Source organism: Plecotus auritus, assembly GCF_963455305.1.
Source record: "Plecotus auritus genome assembly, chromosome: 5".
NCBI classification, from domain to species: domain Eukaryota; kingdom Metazoa; phylum Chordata; class Mammalia; order Chiroptera; family Vespertilionidae; genus Plecotus; species Plecotus auritus.
This window is the reverse complement of record NC_137776.1, coordinates 157817716-157837689: the sequence shown is the minus strand read 5'-3', so window position 1 is coordinate 157837689 and position 19974 is coordinate 157817716. Positions and strand designations below refer to the sequence as shown.

Sequence of the window (19974 nt, the reverse complement as noted above, 5' to 3'; positions counted from 1 at the left end):
CATGTTCTCAGAGGAGACAGGCTTTTAGGTGGCCCGAGAACCATATCGTAAGAAGGCTTTTTTCCTTTTCATTCTCTCTAAAAGGAGAAAGTGACAAGGAAACTGTATTTCTGGTGCTTGCATCCCTGACAGCTGTCCAGTATCTGCTCATCTCCTGATCAGCCGAGGGGAAGCATGCCTTGGGCCCGCCTCCCAGTGGGCAGTGGTACCTGCCTGGTCGATTTACTCCTCCCTCATTCTTTTTATGTTTATCAACTGTTTAGATGATGGTTTACTTTTTAAATACTATTTTCTCTAAAAAGTGAATGAATAAATATGGTAAATAATAACCTCGTTGGTACTCAAAAAATGGCAAACTTATGACTAAATGAAGTTTGGGAAGCACTACCCTAACGTTATTGAACGTCCACACTGCCGGCCCCCAGCACAGCCTCAGTTGGCTTCTGTTGTGTCAGGGCCTGTACTCGGGCTAGGACATCTGTCACCCCGAGAGCTGGCCTAAAAGCTGTGCTCTTGCTTGGAAGGGCTGTCATCATTCATGTGTTTTGTCAGTTGCGCTTTAAGACACATTTGATTCTACGTATCTCTCTGCCATTGGAACTCTGATCTGGAGAACGTTTAAACAACTCACTCTCACGACCCTCACCCTTTTGTGTCAAACCTCACCTCCACCCTCTCACCTCCGTGGACCCAGTACTCCAACAAAAGTGGACAGTGAATAGATATACAATGGGATATTATTCGGCCTTTAAAAAAATGAAATTCTGACACATCCTACAACATGGAAGATTAAAACATTATGCTAAGTGAAAAAAGCCAGGCACAGGACAAATATCACAAGATTCCCCTTATATGAGGTACCTAAAGTATCAAATGTACAGAGACAGAAATAGCATGGGGGTTACCAAGGGCTGGGAGAGGGAGGAATGGGGAGCCATTGTTTAATGGTACAGAGCTTCAGTTTGGGAAGATGGACAAGTCCCGGAGATGGATGTGGTAGTGATGGTTGAATATACTTAATACCACTGAACTGTACACGCAAAATGGTCAAAATGGCACATGTGATATGTTTCACCAGCAAAGCAGGCAGCAAGCATTCTCCCCAGCCCCACCGACTTGGCTTGCCCTGGTCCTACCCCCGGGAATCCTGCCCTCTCCCATTTCCCACCTGTCAGAGCTGTCAGTTCAAATGTCTTCTGCTCCTGCCTCAACCCTCACAGGCCCCGCATGGAGCCCCTTCGCTGTACAGTGTCATGGTGATTTGGGTTGTTGTATCTCGTCTGGAAACGCAGCCTCTACAGCAAACCCTCCCTTCACTGTGTCCCATATGGGCCCTACATACAGTGGGTGTTGATCAGAGCAGGGAAAACATCTCTGTTGGACTCAGAAGCACCCGACTGTAACATCCTTGCATCCCTCTTTTGCCCCCACTGGCCTCTCAGGAATGATGTAGCCCCTCAGTCCACATGGGAGCCGGTGCTGGCACCCTCCCCAGGAGACTAAGAGCTTTCCTTCCTTACTCAGAAGTGGAATGGACACCTGCTCTCACATCCCTCAGAGGTGCCCAGTGTGTTAGAAGACAGGCAGGCTCTGGGGGAGATGGAAATGCTGGGAAGCAGCCACTTTACAGGGGAGAAAACAGTGGCCCCAGGCTCCCTGGGGAGGCTTGTTGGGTCTTTTAAAATGAATATGCAAGCTGGGTGAAAACTTGAGGACCGTTCGATATTCAGACGGGAATGAAAGTGCCGAGAATGGAGAGCCATCCTATTCGGGGAGGCTCCACTGGTCTGTAAAGCGAGGGGGTGAGAGCTCTGTGTGCTCTGGGCTGGTGTGAGAACACACCTGGAACATCGTGTGCACATCGGGGCCGTGCCCTTGAGACTGCAGTGAACCTGCGGATGGGGCAGTGAGCCTTCTAGCTCTCTCATCAGGCCTGAGAGCCTGAGATCTTTGTGAGGAAACCTTGCCCGGGGAGAGCAGAGATGCTGCCTTCAAGTGGTGGGAGGAGCAATTGAATGCAGAAAAGGGGGTTGTTCCTGTGTGTTCATCACCTCCTTGGCTGGTGGCTCTGAACCCCTGTGGGTGTCACCTGGCAGATCCCAGATGAGGAAGTGTGGGTTTCAATTCCATGACACCTCTGCTTCTTTTTTTTTTTTTTTTTTTTTTTTTTTTTGCCTGCAGAATTTCAGAGGCAGGAAAGTGTCCGGTCCCAGCACAAAGGCATCCAGTTGTATGACACCCCTTACGAACCCGAGGGCCAAAGCATCGACTCGGACTCAGAAAGCGCAGTCAGCCCCCGACTGCGGGAGAGCAAGCTGCCCCAGGATGACGACAGGCCCGCTGATGAGTACGACCAGCCGTGGGAGTGGAACCGGGTCACTATCCCAGCCCTGGCAGGTAAGGAGCCAGTGGCCCTGCTCAGGTGGCACTGACCCACGCTGGACACTCACCTTTGGTAAAGGGAGTCCATGCACTGTCCCTGCCTGCTCAGATAAACCAAGGGCTGCATTGGGTAATCCAGTTGGGCTGCCCTTGCTTCTGGTTCAGCCGAGCCCCTCAAAAATGAGAGTCCTGGAGAGGAGGGAGGCCAGGCCAAGAGGAAATCCTGGGTCTCAGTTCCAGTCTCCCCAGTCTTCATAGAAGCCCCAGCGAATCTCATTGTCTGGCTGTGTCTCAGTCTGTAGGTAATGCTCTAACACACTGAAGCCAAGATCTCAGGCTTCAGAAGGAACTTTCTTAGAAACTAAAACAAAACCAATCTGCATTGTGTCTCCTGTTGGGCCTGAGGGAACCCAATGCCACACCTAGTTGTACAGCATGCTAGGCCTGTATGCGGCCAGGGCTATCCCGGCTTTAGCATGGACCTGTTCACAGAGCAAAGCCTTGGGCACATCCTGAGTTCAGGGCTGGCCCTCCCCCTGGCCAAGAGCCCCTGGAATGACTCAGGGGCCTCCCTTCTGCCCCACTCGGAGACTGGGTTTCAGCCTTTTGGAAAACAGTCTGCCACATGCCTCAAGGTCTTGAGCTTGTTCATACCCTTAGATTCTAATTCCAGTCCTTGGGATTCATGCCTAGGTTATGATCTAAATTTCAGAAAAGGCATTGCTCATGGGCCTGAAAGATGGGGAACAACCTGAATGCCCAGCAGCTAGCGGCTGGTTAAATGGAATATTGTGCAGCCACTAAAAAGTGCTCTTTACAAAGAGTGAAATGCTCCGGTCCAATGTTAAGAGGTGAAAAGTCAGACACACACACACACACACACACACACACACACACACAAATTTTATGCATTTAAAAATTTAGGCATGTGAAAAAGAGACACTGAATTGAATGACTAATTCTTACCACATTGAAGGTCATAAAGGGAGCGTTTTTATTTTTAATTTCTTTTAAATCTATATTGCTTGGACTTCCCCTTTTTCATGCACAACTAGACCCTTCCTCCCTTTTTGGGCCCCAACAGTGAGGCCCCCATCCCGATGCCCTTAATGATGTTCTGGCTGTTCCAGCACGTACTGCTCACAGTTCCCTGAACGTACCACTGTGCACATCCTGTCCCTTCTGCCTGTATATGCCTTTCCCTCCTGCATCTTACCTGGGAAAATCCCGGGCCTCCTCTGGGGCCCAGCTCAAACGTCGCCACCTCTGTGAGCCTGCCCTGGTACAGCCATGCATCCCATGGGCTTCCTTTGTGCCTCTCAGGCCTGGCAAGCTTCCTGCACTCATCCCTGGTGGACATTCCTCACTGTGTAGAGTTTGTTCTGTAGGTGCTGGTCTCGCCCACCAGGCTCTGAGCACTTGGCTGAGAGCCAGTGGTGAGGTAGTCATGTGGTCATCTCAGGTCTCCTTTCTTCCCCCAGCACAAGGGAATCCGAGGACTGTCCCTGTGCCCTAGCATAGCTGATGAGGGGCGAGGCTCCTCCTGGATCTGAGAGGAGCTAGAAGGAGCCAGTGCTGTCCGAGAACTTGCTCTTTGCAAACACCAGTTAGTTTCATGTGACAACTCTCCCAGATACCAAGGGCCAGTGACATGAGGTAGCCCTGCAGACAGGTATGGGGTCTCACCCTTCCCCTCTCCGGACTGAGCACATGCAGGTCACTCGGAACTATGCTGTCTTTGATGCTCTAGTCTAGTCTGGCGCCTCGCTGCTCCAGATGTGGCCCCTGGACCAGCGGCTGGTGAGAAATGTAGGGTCTTGGGTCCCATCCCAGACCTGCAGAGTCAGAACCTGTTTTAACAAGGCTGCTAGGTGATTCCTGTGCACGTTCAAGTGAAAAGCGCTTGCCCTCTCAGACATCATCTCTTCTGAAGGCTCTCAGGCCAGCACGGGCCCACTTGCACCCAGCACTGGTTTTAGAACGTCTGCAAACTTCCATCTGGACTTGGTTTATGTCACTGAGTTGTATCACAAGTGCTATGGGGTGATGGGAGACAGACTCGGATCACGCCCCTGTCTGTATCTCTTGGAGTCGCTTATCTCTGTGTGAACTGCTCTGGAGCATGTCCGGTAGTGCTTTTCCCAAGAAGCTTTTGGCTCAGGTCTGATTCCTGGGGCACAGGAGGAAGCTGTTCACTCGGGCGGGAGGGACTGTGAGCTGGGCCTTCAGTCATGGCTGGGTCCCTCCCCGTGTCTGTGACAGAGCCTGTCTGGTGCAGCATTGGTAGGTGAGGAACAGTTCCTGTTTTCAGCCCAGAGTGGAGACAGAGTGAGAGTAGATGGGCCACCTGTCAGGTAATGAGGATGAGTTGTAGCAGCTCGACTGGCTCGATTACTAAAGTGCTGCCATGGTCCCATTTGTAAACCCAGAAGTGTGGCTGCTCAGGAGTGAAGGATAATGTTCCCGCCTGGGTGAGCAGTGCGTGTGTGTGTGTGTGTGTGTGTGTGTGTGTGAGCAAGTCATTGGTGTAGTCAGGGAGCAAGGCAGTGCTCAGGTAGGCCCTGTGTCCCTTATTACAATCCTATTCAAGATGGTCCTCACAGCTTTTCTGGGCTCTCAGGAGTCTGTGATGGGTCGTGGCAACCTGGGGTACAGGATCCTTAGCTGGGGAACGTCTGTGAGGGATAAAGTTGCCTGGACAAAATCATTACCACCTCTTTGTATGCCTTGTATTCTCTGATTCTGCTTGGTTAGCTTGGATGAGGACACCCGGGCAGGGCACCTGGTAGTGTTCTCAAATTTCCAAAGGGTGTGGAGTGTCAGGTCCCCCAAAAGGCAAAGTGGGGCCCACCAAGGAAGAGACATGGATTTAGGGTCCAGGTGAGTAGTAGGGATTTCAGTTACACCTGAAAGTATGTAACAAGCTTCCCCTCACTGGGAACTTTTGAGCAAAAGCTCAGCTGAGACAGGGTTGATGCCGGGGGCTTTGCCAGCCGTGAGAGGCCTGCCTGTGTCACCTCCAGGGACGCTGCCATGCTGTGCTCCTCAGGACCCCAGCGTGCTGGTCAGAGCCCAGGGGAAGGCAAGGCCTCTGAATCATCTCCATGATTCCGTCTGTGAAGCAGAAGAGCTCCTTCCTGCAAATTCCAATTCCTGCTTTGCATTCGTGAAGAGACACTTCTCCGAGGGGGCTTTGGCGTCTCCACAGAATCAGCCCTCTGGGCCAGCAGCTCCAGACCAGCCTTTGTGGAAGCAGAGCCTTCCTGCCTCAGCCAGACTCTGGCGGCTGCAGCCTTGGAAGGCTCCATTATCACTCCCGGTTCTCGTGAAAACAGCTATTGCAGGGTGTGAGGTGGTCCTAGCTTCTTGGCAAGGACAGTCTTCCCTTCTCTCAGAATTCTGAGAGAAGGTGGTCAGGTGAGTGAGAAATGCCATAAGCTCACAAAAGCCCTGGGCCTTCATTGCCTGCTGTCCCTCCAGGAAGCTGTGTGGCTAATTTTTAAGTTGCCTCAGCCAGAACCCCAACCCCAACTTCAACCCACCCAGTGGGTCCCATTCCACTTGGGTGACCTTTGTTGATCCCAGCCCCCAGGACAGATGCCCGCCAGGTTTCACCCACAGGCTGCAGCCGGCATCCACAGAGCTGTGGTGTGGCTCCCATCAACCTGTCAGCTCCCTTCCCACCCGGCAGAGACACCTGCCTTCAGAGCTGGCTGGACGCAGTTCCCAGCCTGCTTCACTCATCGCCTGCGAGTCTTTACAGCAGGGGGGAGGGACCTTTTTTCTGCCAATGGCCATTTGGATATCTATAATGTCATTCCTGGGCCATACAAAATTAGCAACTTAAAAATTAGCCTGCTATATTTGACCAAACATTTAATTAACTCACCCCTTGGCAGGGCCAGACCAAATGATTTCTTGGGCCTTATTCGGTCTGCGGGCCCGATGTTCCCCACCCCTACTTTACAGCAACAAATTGTGAGACTGGCAGGTGGGTCTAGAAATGGCTTTCCTGCCCACCCCAAACACAGCTCTGGGCCCACACGGGACTCTGTGGAGCTCCCTGCCTGGTGTGGGGTAGGAGGAGTAGCCTGGGGCAATTCCACATTGTCTCAGGGTGGCGCTGGTTGATGTGGAGGATCTGACCAGTCCCTGGGCTGTGGCTCAGATCATCAGATGGACAAATGGAGCCTGCACCGGAGGTGGCTACACAGGGAGGGGCCGAGGAGCTGGGTGGATAATCTGGAGAAGCTGACCAAGCTCGGGGTGGCACAGATACGGCGTCACCACATATCCAAGTAGCAACTGGGAGGACAGGGATTGAACTTCTCCTGGAAGCATCTGCTGCCTCATCTGGAAATGTGCCCGCTGCAGAGGGTCCTGGTGAGGCTTAAAGGGCACTGCATCAGGAAAAAGCTGGCATTTACTGAGCACTGTCGGTGGGCATTATCCCATTTAGTCCTCACAGCTACTTTCTAGGACATTGGTTTCCTCCTTTTAAGAAAACTGAAGAAGCCCTAACTATTTGGCTCAGTGGATAGAGCGTCGGCCTGCGGACTCAAGGGTCCTGGGTTCGATTCCAGTCAAGGGCATGTACCTTGGTTTCGGGCACATCCCCAGTAGGGAGTGTGCAGGAGGCAACTGATCGATGTTTCTCTCTCATTGATGTTTCTAACTCTCTGTCCTTCTCCCTTCCTCTCTGTAAAAAATGAATAAAATATATTTTTTTAAAAAAAGAAAACTGAGGAAACTGAGGTGCAGAGAGAAGAAATGACTTGCCCAGGAGCCAGGAGCTGGGATTTGAACCTGCAAATTCCAACTCCAGAGCCCAACCCCTAAGCCAGTTGATGTCCGGGCTCCCTGCTGCTAAGATGCTGCATAAAATATGGTCGGAGCCCTCACCCTCCCAGAGCCCCCAGGAAATGTCCCGTGCCTTTCATCACCCTTGCACCAGTTTCCCCTTTTGTTTACAGCTGGTAGGATACATCCTGGGGTGTGTGTTTCCACTTGGAATGGTTCCCACTGAAGATTCTGTGAGGAGCCCAACTTCTGGAGGTTTGAGCCTGCATGGGGGTGAAGAGAGCCATCCACGGTTTGGTCATGCTCTGCCACCACTCAGCACAGGGAGGGCCCTCGTACCACAGCTTCTCACTCCCTCTTGTCCAGCTAGGGAAACTGAGGCCTAGCGAGGGGAAAGGAACTGCTAGAGACCTCTGAGCAGAGCCAGTCAGGCCATACTCAGATGATGGATCAGCATTTCCTTTAATCCAGTGAGTAAATTAAAAGCTATATCCTTCATGGGATTTGCAGTCACCTCTGAGGAGCAAGTGGTCAGAGTGCTTCCTCAAGGAGCCAGGCACAGAAGAACGTGTAAAGAGCACCCTCAAGAGCACTTAGAGAACTGTCATTTCATTTGCAACTCGCCAATGGAAGGCTTGTCTCTGTTGAAGCTACTTTTCAGGCAGTGTCCTGAGTTCAGCCAGTGACAAGTCTGCCTCCCAGCAAAGACAGAAGAATGATCCATGACTCGGTGCTGAACTGCGTTATTTAGGGTACTTGTCTTATCTTCCCCACTAGCTCCTTGGTGGGTTTCTCTACCCTAGAAAACTTAGGACAGTGTCTTGCAAGTCTGGAGTCAATGGGGCAGTAGAAGGAGTCAGACAATCCTATGTTCACATGCAGACCCACCGACTGTGGGACCTCAGACAGATTCTGCAATCTCCCGAGTCTTAGTTTCCCCATCTGTAAAATGGGGATACTTGCCAGGCTGGATCTCTGTGATAAGAAGGGGAAAGAGCTGAATGAACAGACTTTGTAAGCCCTAAAGGGTCACACATGAGAGAATGGTTAGTGTTCAGGGAAGGCTTGCTGTATTACATAAAACTTAATTTAATATTAAAATAGTACTACTGCATAAAGAGGTACTTAGGGGGCACAGAGGACCCATTTACAAAGCTCATTCCCACTTATGCCGGGGAATGAGATGCATAGATGGCGTGGAAAGCAATGTTTCTGTAGGAAATCCTAAATCTCAATTCCAGCAATAGTTCTAACCATGAGCCACTTGGGTCTTCCATTCTTTATTCACTGGTTCCTGTGTGTGACAAAATGGATTAGTTGGCTTGCCCAGAGCATTCGTCAGAATCACCTGGAGGAAGCATTAAACAGATTTCTGGGTTCCACCCCCCAGAGTTCCTAGTTCAGTGGGTTCTGGGGTGAGGTGTGAGAATTTGCAATTCTAACAAGGTCCCAGGTGTTGCTGCTGATCTAGAGACCTTACTTTGAGAATTTAGAATACTCAGTACATACTGTGTTAGGTGCTGGGGTCAGAGTGGAGTTAGGGAGGGGAGGTCACAGCTTGGCTTGGCTGGTATCAATGCCACCTACTCCAAGAAGCCTTCCTGACATTACCAGTCCCTTCCCCACCCCTCTGTGCTCCTACCACATCCTAGATGGGTGTGCATTGGTTTATTCTAGAACAGACAGATATACACCTGTCACTGTCAGCTTGGAGGACAGGGGGAAATGCTAATGCTCTGTTGTTCACCTCTTAGCCAGGCACCCTCGAGTTCTGATACCTTCCTAGCCTCATCAAGTGAGGCTAAAAGGGCAAAGAAAAGGAAAGTAAGATCCCAGGTATGTCTATTTCCTAAATAAGTGTGAGTCATCTCTGAGCCAGCTCAGTTGGCTAATATAAAATAATCCTATTAAGGTAAGGGGGGGCTCGGTGAGGAAGGACAGAATAGTAACAGTGAGCACCAATTATGAAGCTGGCAAAGGTTAACGCTAGGAAGCCCTGTAACATGGGTGTGGTTTCATTGTCGTTACACAGATGACAAGGCTCAGAGAGAGTGAGCAGCTGGCCCACAGTCACACAGCTAATGCACTCTGGTCGGTCTGACTGCAAAGCCTTTACTCTCCACTGCTGCATTGACATCTCGAGTGTGGAAAGGGCAGGCCTGAACATTCCCTTTACCTGTGCTGGTGTGAGTTGGCTTGTGTTGTTGAGGCAGAAGCAGTTGTGCCCACTCCGTGACTCGTCACTATCACAATCAAACACGAATGCTCCAAAGCTGGTAGTGCTGACATGTGCAGCAGGCACTGCTCCGGACTTGCTGTTGCCACCGAGCCCTGTGACTCATCCCCTGGCACTCGGAATAAACAGGCTTGGCCTCCGCAGAGGGCTCCTCGGGGAATCAGACCTGCCACCCTCACCTGGTGCACCCAGGGAACACCACCTTCTCCACCATTGGCTCCACTTGGGCTCCCATGATGCTTCCTGCCTCCTGCACAGCTTCCCAGAATGCCTTGGGCCTGCAAGGAAATTAACAATTGTGTTTGTACCAAGAGCTTTTTGCTCTGTACTAATGAGTAACAGTTGTAATTAATATTTAACACGTGTGAACAGCAGGTCTGCGGAGAAAGGGGGGGTTTAAATGAGAGAGCTGGGATCACTTGTTTCCTTTGGCTAATATGTTACTGAGGGACAGGTTTTTCCAGTTGGCTTTTCTGTTTGACTTATGAATGAATTCATTTAGTAACCCAAAAAAAAAAAAGGAAAAGAAAAACACTAGCGTTTAATAGCTTTGATTCATCTGCTAATTATAATGATAGATAGAAATGTTCCTTTAAGTGCCTTTGTCTCCTTTGTGGAAAAACAAAGGTTTGACAGTATGTCTGTGCTCTTCTGTTTGGCAGATCAGGGATCTTCGTGTGGAGAGAGATTTTTAAGCTCCATGAGGTCAGAGAGTCTGCCTCCTTGTTCACACCTGGGTCCCACCTAGATCAATGCCTGGCACACACTGAACACACACTTATTTGTTAAGTTTATTGAATAATTCAGGTCTCAGGGAAACCAACCCCATGTTCTCTTTATGATGCTACAAAACATACATAATCATGTGGCCTTCTCACACACATGTTTGTTTTCGTATTATTTTTTATGCTCTCTTCTCCAAATGAGGCTGGGGGATCTGCACTTGGAAGGGCATTTTTGAGTGGCTATTGACTGCTGTGGTTGCCGCCTCTGGTCTGAATTCCCAGGGAAAGAGTGTGTCCCTTCCTGTCTGAGGATTGCCCACGCTTCTGGATGCCACACTGGGGATGGGAGACTGGTGTGCCAGTGGATGGCAGGCAGAGAGCCATGCACCTGGCTTGTCCCCTCCTATCTCTCCTGTCTTCCCTCGCTGCCATCTGTGGAGGGGGCAACAGCAGAAACATAAACAGATGGGCTGGGGCTTTGGGGCTCCTTGGCCAGGAAACTCATTTGCACAAATGCTCACCCTGCTTCCTCCAGGTCTTCTGAGGCTTGTGGATGGGGAAAAGCCCCTTTCTCAGGCCCGAGTGTTCTAAGTAAGAATCTGTGAGTGAGTGCAGGTGAGGTGTCAGGGGACACTGCATCAATCATTAGCAGGCCTGCTTCACCTGACAGGTGAGCCGGCACAGAACTACCAGAGTGCACGTGATTTCAAGTGCCAGGGGTTCTAGATGGAGAGCCCCATGTTGCCACTCGCGGTGGGTGATCCGAGCAGGTTGCCTCTGTTTCTTCGTGTGTAAAATAGAGGCAGTAAGTGCCGAGAGTCAGGGCACAGCAAGTGCTCAGTGATGCTGCTTTTGGTATCACTGTCGTTGCTACTGTTGTTATGAGAATATTGTGCTGTAGACAGGACTTGTGCTGAACTCATTAGAGGCCTCTGGCATTCAAAAGACCTGGATTCAAGTCCAAGTTCAAGGCAAGCTGATGACTTGGGGCAAGTCAGTCCCTTTTCCATTCCTGCTTTTCTCATCTGTAAAATGAGTTATGCCAGTAAAGATGGCTTGTTTCTAAGTAAGTATCTGTGAGTGAGTGCAGTGAAGTGTCTGCAGGTAAAGGCTCCTATGTTGGGGTCATTTAATCATTTTCATCAGGATTTTTCTTTACATTTCCTGTAGCCAAGCAGCAGCCTTTGGCGCGGGGTCTTTGCACCAGGCAGTGGTGTCCATGCTTCCTTTGGGGCGCAGATGAGAGGATGAAGGCACACCTCCTTGTGCCAGGCCCCCCTTCCCCAGCCCAGGCTTGGCTCTAGTTGACTGCGTTCTTGGAACCAGGGCCGCGTCCTGGCGCCTGCCTCGCAGGCTTCCCGATGCCCTGCTTTGTGGAGAGTCACTGCGGCCTCCCCTCACAATGAGGACCTCTGTTCCCAGGCACCACCCACAAGATGTGGCAGCATGGTGCCCTGGGGCCTGCATGTGTCTCCCGAGGTGAACACAGAGGCCTCTTGTTGTCGATCCTGAAAATGCAAAGTAAACATTTGCTGAGCCACATGTTGTCTTACAGCTTACCTGGAGCTGTCACTCACGAGGTAGGCAGGGGATAGTGGGGAGTGAGGCCAACTCTTGAACTGGAGGGGAAAGGGGGCGCTTTACTTCTGGGCCTCAGTTTCTTCATCTGAAAAATGGGAATTCTGAGAACTTGTGTGCATATATGCATAACCCATGGCCACAGACAGTAGGGTGGTGAGAGGCAGGGGTGGGCTAAAAGGGGTCTTGCTGTGAGGAGCAGATGAGATGATGTGGAGCATATGTGTAGAAAGCTGAAGCAGCTGGAGGACCGTTGTTACGGGAACATCATTTTAGTCAGCTGCAAGTGTGTGCATTTGTGCAGTCCTGAAGGTTTATGGTGATCCCATAGGCTTCAGGGTCATGGACACCAATACACTGTCTCCTTCCTTGACCCCTCTTGGGGGCTCACAACTGCTGCTCCCTCTGTGCCTCTCCACCCCTGCCCTCCCCACTACTCCCCCCACACAAACACCAGGGTCGCGGCCTGGCTGTCAGCAGTGTGGCGGAAATGACACCAAGGCTTGTGCAGAAGGGTGGCCTTGGGTACGTTCATACTGTTGTCTGTATCCTTGCGTTTTCGGAATACTAGGACATCCGTGAACAAACACAGGCCTGGAACACTATCCAGGCCCCTGAACACTATCCAAGCCCCTCCTGTCAGTCCCCTGTGGTTTGCAAACATGGCCCATAATCATTTCTGTAGCATTCACAGAGGCCTGAGGAAGTCTCCTCAGCAGACGAAGGCTCCTGGCGTTCGCTCTTGCGTAGGGTCTTGTTTTTAGCCATTCTCATCCTCACTGCCTGTGCCTTAGCGACTCTGTCCTGCACTGGAGACCCCGGAGGGCCCGGGACTCCAGACCAGCCAGGAAGAAGCAGCTAGTGAACTGAGAGCACATTGCAGGCCTCGACTGGCCCCACTGTGCTTCCTTCCAGATCCCTTTGAGCGGTCCCTGTTCTCACGGGTCACCATCCACACCCAGGAATACTGGAGGGTGTTTGGGAGACTGTGGACTCTTCTCTACCTGCCCCTCCCTAGGGAAAGGCACTCCTAGGGCATCCCCAGGTGAAAGGACGCTGCTCAGGGCTTCAATCCCAAAGCAGAGGGGTCAAGGGTTGGCGTCTAGGGCCCGCTCCCTGGGGTAGCAGCCTGCTTACTTGTAAAAGGCCCCATTTGTAAGACCACAGACAAAGTAGTGCCGACCTCCTGGGTTCGCCGTGAGCGTCAGAAGAAAACACCACGTCAGGTCTTCAGTAACACACAGAAAAAACTCAGGAAAGGTTAAGCCGTTTTTCAAAACTTTTAAAATAATTTGAGGCTGGAGAAAATCTAAGTTTCCTTTCTTGATTGATGAACAGAGGTTTTATGGTCCTGCTGACTGAGGTGGAGATTCATTCACTCAACAGATACTAAGCATCTACTGTATATTCATCGGGCACTGTTCTAGGCATTGGGGACTCAGCTATGAACAAAACAGAACACGTTCTGTCCTCTCGGATCTTCCAGCTCAGACAGGAATTCCAGCAGAGGTTGAGGGAAAAGGTGATTTCTGATACAAAGCTCTTTACCTCTTGGGTACATGAAAGGGAACTGTCCTGAGCATGGAGCGACTATAGGAGGGGACCACCACTTACAGGGAACCTGCTGGGCTTTGACGCATTGTCTAACCACCTCCACAATCCTTTGTGCTCTAGGTATTGTCCGCCCTACTTTACAAAAGGTGCAGCTTTGGCTCAGAGAGTTTTAGCAACTTGCCCCAAGTCACGGTAATGAATAGCAAGGCAGGATTCAAACCCGGGTCTCGCTAACTCCAAAGTCCACACCCTTTCCAGGATGCTGAACCACTGCTGCTCTTCCATTGGCTGCGAGGTGTGTGGGGAGGTTCAGAGGAGCTGAGGCACGAGGCCCCGTCTCATTGGCTTCTGAGAAGAACCTCCATACAGCACTGTCACAGAGACAGTGGGGTCAGACCATGGCGAAGATGGGCTGCAAGGCACAAAGGAGGAGGAAGGACTTCCACCTGCGGGTCTAGGGCAAAACCTGCCCCAGGAGGCAGCGTTGGAGCTGAACTTGGAAGAATGTCTGGGGCCTTTGTACACAGATAGTGAAGGAAGGGGTTCTAGAGGGCAGGCACAGCCAAGGCCTGGGGCAGAAAGGTGGTGATGGATCTGGGGACTGGCCATGCTTGTGATTGGAGCCTTGGGCTGGTTGTGAAACCCAAAGGGTTTTTGAGGAGAAAATGTATCCAGGTCCAATTGGCATCAAGTCGCTGAGGACCTCAAGCACCAGAGTGAGGAGTTTGCCCTCCATCCCAGCACTGGGAGCAGCGAGGGCCCGTGAGCCCCGCAGAGCTGTGCTGTAGAGGCCCGTGGGCTTTTTGGAACCTGTTCTCTGGCCAGCCCTAAACCCTAAACAGAGGAGCTGGGCCCCGAAGGAACACAGTTATTTCATCTGAACAAGCATTTACTAAGCACGTCTCCCTGCCAAGCGCTGCAGTAGATTTAGGGGCAGACAAGACAGGAGAGGGAAAAGGGAAATAAAATGAATAGCAGGTGCTGCGCCCACAGAAAGGCAGGGCTGATTGGGGAGCAGTGGTGTACAAGAGAATGCCGAGTGCTGCGAGCCGCAGAGGGGGCAGGTAGTTCTCGGCAGGTGGGGTCAGGAGAGGCTTTGTGCCATCCTAGGAAGCTTCTAGGTGTCCTACAGCTGGAGCAGAACAGTGGTCATTCCAGGTCTAGAGGATTCGTGAGTCACAGCCCCTGCCTAACTGACCCTGCCTGTGTCTTCATGGGAGGGGGACCTGGAGTGGGGTAAGCCTGCCCCTGGTGACCCACAGGCCTGGGCTCAGGCCTCGGTCCACCCCTGAGCTTTGAGAACCTGGAGGAGTTTTCCTCGCCTCCTCTGGGGCCTCACCCATTACCCATAGGGTGGCAGGGTTGTTGGAGGGTTAGAGCTAGTGCGGGTGCCTGGGACACCCTCCTCCCTCATTTTCAGGGACCGAACTTCAGGGCCAATTGGTATAAAATCTAGTACAGCAGGTCCTCGGGTAACGTCCTTTCCCTGAACATTGTGCCATTATAACGATGCCGAAGGAACTCTTGTTTAAATGAAGTAGCCTGTGGCAACACTGGTTTTGTTATACTTCATTTCGCTTAAAGTCACAGAAACCGTCAGTGATGCTAAGTGAGGACGTTACTGTATAAGTAGGAAGGGGATAGCGTTGGAAGCTAATCTGGATGGAGCGGGAATAAGAGGCCTCCTGGAATGTGAGGGGCACCTGCGCTGGGTCTAAAGGATGAGGCCTGTCACCACACCACAACGGCTGGAAGGACATTTCTGGCATCACAGAGGGGCCTTGTCACCTATCCTGGAGAAAAAGGCTGGGGGAGCCATTCACCGGGCTCCTCTCCTGCCCACCTGACCCCTCCCTCCTGCAGAATGCCGACTCCCACATGTAATTGCCTACAGGTGCGATTAATCAGGTGGGATTAATTAGTGGGATTAGTTAGGTCCTGTCATTCTAAACAGCTCTGCAGGGTGGCATTTTTTTTTTTCTCTCTAAATGCACATATTCTTTTGAGGGCTGTGTCTTTATCTTTTGCAGAAAGTCACTAAATTAAAAGAATTGCCATTTTAAATTGCAGATTAAAGACAAACTTAATTAGAAGGAATGAAGGCAGTCGTGTTTGGAGCTTCAGTTCTTAACGTGTGGGTTGTTTTTTGTTGTTGTTTTTTTTTCTTTTGCTCCTAAATCACTGCACTTGGAGTTTGTATATTTTTATTTTAGGTGAAATGATTTGCCTAATTAAGCCTGTCATTCATCACCACCTATTCTCTCTAAAATATGTGGCTATATTATTAAGCTTGCAAGCAAAAGTATAAATTAATTCAGCGGGGAATTGCAGTGTTGACTGGGATGTTATTAGGTTTTATCCAATTTATCTGGTCAGAAAACTGATATTTTCCCCCCGATAAAGTGGAACAACAGCTTATTAAGTTTCTTCAGTCTTTTGTTGAGCGCTTGCTATGTTGTAGGCATGGGCTAGGCTTGGCGGTAGGGGCAGATATGGTACAGCCCCTGCCTTGGGGTTCCTGGGGAGCCACACAGGGAAATAACAATTAGGATACCATCGCTTAAGTCAAGGTTAGTCTGGAGACAGGGAATGCTTCCTGGAAGAGGTGACCCCTGAAGGGCAGGTGGAATCAGTCAGGTGGAGAGGTTAATAGAGCGCAGTGGAGGGGTGGGTCATGGTGATCCGCCTGAAAGGAGGCGTGGTCAGCTCTGAGGCTGGACAGTTAGCCAAGTTGTTGGTGGTTCTGAAGAGCTTGGGTTTCTTCCCCAACCCATGTTCTCACTTGCTGTGCCAGGAGGTATGTAGTGGGAATTAATTTTGGCAGAAATACTAAAGTTCTGGCCAAAACCGGTTTGGCTCAGTGGATAGAGCGTCAGCCTGTGGACTGAAGGGTCCCAGGTTCGATTCCGGTCAAGGGCACGTAACTTGGTTGCGGGCACATCCCCAGTAGGGGGTGTGCAAGAGGCAGCTGATCGATGTTTCTCTCTCATCGATGTTTCTAACTCTCTATCCCTCTTCCTTCCTCTCTGTAAAAAAAATCAATAAAATATATTAAAAAAAAAAAAAAGAAATACTAAAGTTCTGATTTTAGCCAGTGGAGCCCCAGGTTGTCATAGGGGAAAATGCCTTACCATTTATATGGTCCCTCCCTCGCTTCCGCAGATGGCAAAAGTAAGCTGAGAACCTCGCCTCTCCCCTAGACCCTCCCCACACCATGCCCCTTAGCTTGCTCCCTCCTCTCCATTCCTGACGACCAGAAAGTGACCAGAGGGAAGGGGAGGCATAGTGAAGAGGCACAAGATGGTTCCATGCCCCTGACCCCATCTCCTGCTGTGCCCAGATCTCACAGGGCACTTCCCTGACTCACCCCAGTTAGTCTCAGTGGGGCATTACACAGGGCCCTGGCCTCCATCGCTTTCCCTAGCTGGTCTCCCTGCCTCCAGGGTTGCCCCAAACCCTCCATCAGCAGCTATACAGGACTGATTCTAAAACCCAATCTGAGAATGGAATTTCTTGATTTAACCAAGAATCAAGTCCCAGCTCTTTCAAAAGGGGTTCTCTGACCAGGCCCTCTCTTGTCTACCTGATCCCATGGTTAGCCAGCCCCTCCTACAGGGCTCTGCAAGCTCAGAACCTACTTCACCTCTTCCTCACCCTTCTTCACCTCAAAAAAATGTATACCCCATTTGATTGACTTCCATGACAGCCGGTGTGGTTCGGCAAGAACTTTGATGGGAGACGCGGGCTGCTGTGAAGCCAGGGAGGGGCCCATAGTGACATGTGTGACAAGGCCCCAGCTTTGGGCTTTACCCCCTCACCACCTCTATGAAAGCCTGGAGGGGCCTTGAGGTATTGCTGTCTTATCTGTGCCTGAGGGTGGACAGAGGACAACTGTGGCCAGAGAGCAGGGCAGGACCCCAGCAGTCCTTGCTCTGCCCCTGCTCCATGCTGCCAGTCCTAACCTCACGGGCTGCTCACGAAGCCTAGAGTTTTCTGTGCCTTCCCCGTCCTAGATAATGCCAGCCTCATCCTTCCAGCGCTCAGGCCAAAAGCCTGCTATCTCCTCTTTTTCTCGCACTCCACACTGAGTACCGGGAAGGTCCTGCTGTCCTTGCCTGCAGAGCGCAGCCAGAATCTGACACCCTCTGTCACTTCCATGCACGGCTCCCAGGCCAGCCCCTCCTACAGTAGCTTCCTCGCTGCTCTCCCTGTGCTCCCCCTCCATCTCGCTCTTTTTCTTTCTTTTTTTAAAATAAACTCTTTTAAAGGACAATTTTAGGTTCACATCAAAATTGAGCAGAAAAGTATAGGGAGTTCCCATGGGCCCTTTGCCCTCTATCTCTTTTCAGCACTGCAATCCTGTTATAAAAGTGCCAGGTTAAAACCTTCCCATCAAAACATCAGAATGGCTCTCCTTTCCTCTCAGAATAAAGCCAACGTCCTTCCCAAGGCCCGCGGAGCTCTGCTTCCTCCCACTCGCCTCCCCTCACCCCCCTACCCCTCAGTCCTCCCGGCTGTGTTGCTTCTTCAACACCCCAGGCATGTTCTCACCTCAGGGCCCTTGAACTTGCTCTTCCCTCTGCCTGGAATGTCCTTCCTTCCGGCAGGTGTCCACATGGCTCGTCCCTCCTTTTCCTGGGGAATTCACTCCGATGTCACCTTTCGAGGGGCCTTGCCTGCCCTGCTTTCATTTCTCCATAACACTTACCGCCAGCTGGTGAGCTGTGGGTCTGATGGACTGACTTATTGTCTCCTCACGAGGCTCTGAGCTCCACAGCAGGGATAGCTCTCTGGCTCACTGCTGTTTCCCCAGCCCTGGAGTGTGTTGGGCCCACGTGAATGAGTGTTTAGAAGTGAGAGAGGTGGATGGATGGCCTGCGGGCCCCGCTGCCGTCTGAGGGTGACCACACACACGTGGTCCGACATGTCCGGCAGGAGCCTCCCTTCCTGCTGTTTTCCTCAGTGGTTAATAGAGACGAGTGTTTGGAGGGATGGAAGTGCTCCAGAGACCTGATGGATGACCTTTTCTGTCATAGAACAAGTTCATTCCCATCCTCGGTCCCCATAGACCTCAATCGCCACAGACAGGCTGGGTTTTCCCACCGCCTCCCGTGAATGTGAGGTTGATTGCTGGGTCAGAGCACCGCTCGCCACCTCTGCTTGCTGGTGGGAGGGGAGTGTGTCGCTTGGCCGAAGATGTGTGTCGTTTGGCCAGCAGCTAGTCCCAGCTTTGGGAACCTTGTTTCGCAGGCCCTGGCCCAGTTTACTCAGCACTCTGCGGGTGCCAGCCCCTTAGGATGTATTCCCCCATCTGGTCGTCACAGCAGCCTGGTGATGGAGGAAATGGGGCCTCAGAGAGGTTGAGTGACAGCCAAGGCTCCCAGCTAGCCAGGGCAGGCTTAGGAGAGGAACTCAGATCAGTTCAGTAGCTTACGTGAGGTGGCCAGTACTGTGTCCACATTGAGCAGACATGATAATAAAAATCTGTAAAATGTGGATGCAAAATAACACTGATCCAGCACAAACTACATGGCACACATGACTGAATCCTCAAAACGACCCCATGAGGTGGGTGCCATCATCATCCCTTTTTCATCTCAGGAGAAAACTGAGGCCCAAAGAGAGACATGCAAGGTGGACTTGCTGGTCTCCAGGAATCCTCCCAGCAGCTCATTTCAGCTCAATGTTTTCTGTTTCTTGTGCATTATCTCCAGGGTCATCTTCCCCAAGCCCATGGGGGTGAACGGCCTTACCTGGGGGCTGAGCCCAGGGCAGGTCTGGCTGTGTAGGACCCCCACAGGGGACACAGAGTGAAGAGATGCAGACCGGGGGATGCCACATGACCCTGACTGGAACTCTGTAGGGTTGTCCCAGAAGAAGGGGGGCCAGTGTGGCCACTGCGGCTTTGGTGGGATGGGAGAATGGGAGGAGAAGAGGAGCCACTTGGAGGCAGGTATTTGGCACAAAATGGGGAATAACTTTCTTTCCTGAGAACTGTCCGGGGGACTGAGCCCATGTAGCAATGCCGGGTCCCCCCTTCTTGCTGGAGGTTGCAGGGGCTTCCTTTGGGGATAAGGCTGAGCTCAGTGGCTTCTGCAGCCCCATGGAAGTACTGCCTGGCTTTAACAGCACCGTTGTGCCCTGTCTTAGGAAGTTCACATCCTGAGAGCCATGTTTGTTCATTGCTTGGAGCTCTTCCTTCTGCGAATTGTAAAGCCCAAGAACAGTCAGTGGACTCTTACCCCACTACGCCCCCCGGGAATTCCTCAAGCCGAGCTCCCGTAACTGTGCACTCTCTCTCCACAGCCCAGTTTAACGGCAACGAGAAACGACAGTCATCCCCCTCGCCTTCCCGGGACCGGCGGCGCCAGCTTCGAGCTCCCGGAGGGGGCTTCAAGCCCATCAAACATGGGAGCCCCGAGTTCTGTGGGATTCTGGGAGAAAGAGTGGATCCTGCTGTCCCACTGGAGAAGCAAATGTAAGTTCTCAGAGACAGAGCCCAACCGCGGCTCCCAGTTCATGTTCACTGCTCTTCCCTTTCTTTATCTTGTTTTAAAAACTCACAGACAGAAAATGTTAGTGCCCAGGGGTCTTTCAGTCTACATCCCTACCCTGCCTCCACATACAGATGGGCAGGTTGAGGCTCACGGAAGGTCAAGGCCACCATAAGGTCAGTGGCAGGTGCTTTCTCCATCCACA

The 19974-nt window shown here is 51.6% G+C and overlaps 1 protein-coding gene across 1 annotated transcript in view; it reads left to right on the top strand.

Annotated features, from left to right (window-relative positions):
* The window catches only part of SHB (SH2 domain containing adaptor protein B), a 126906-nt gene that overhangs the window by 76266 nt on the left and 30666 nt on the right, over positions 1-19974 (top strand). Inside the window, exons 3-4 of the mRNA XM_080668987.1 lie at positions 2182-2397; positions 19582-19753. Of these exons, the coding sequence (XP_080525113.1) occupies positions 2182-2397; positions 19582-19753 (388 nt within the window). The remainder of the gene's footprint in view (positions 1-2181; positions 2398-19581; positions 19754-19974) is intronic.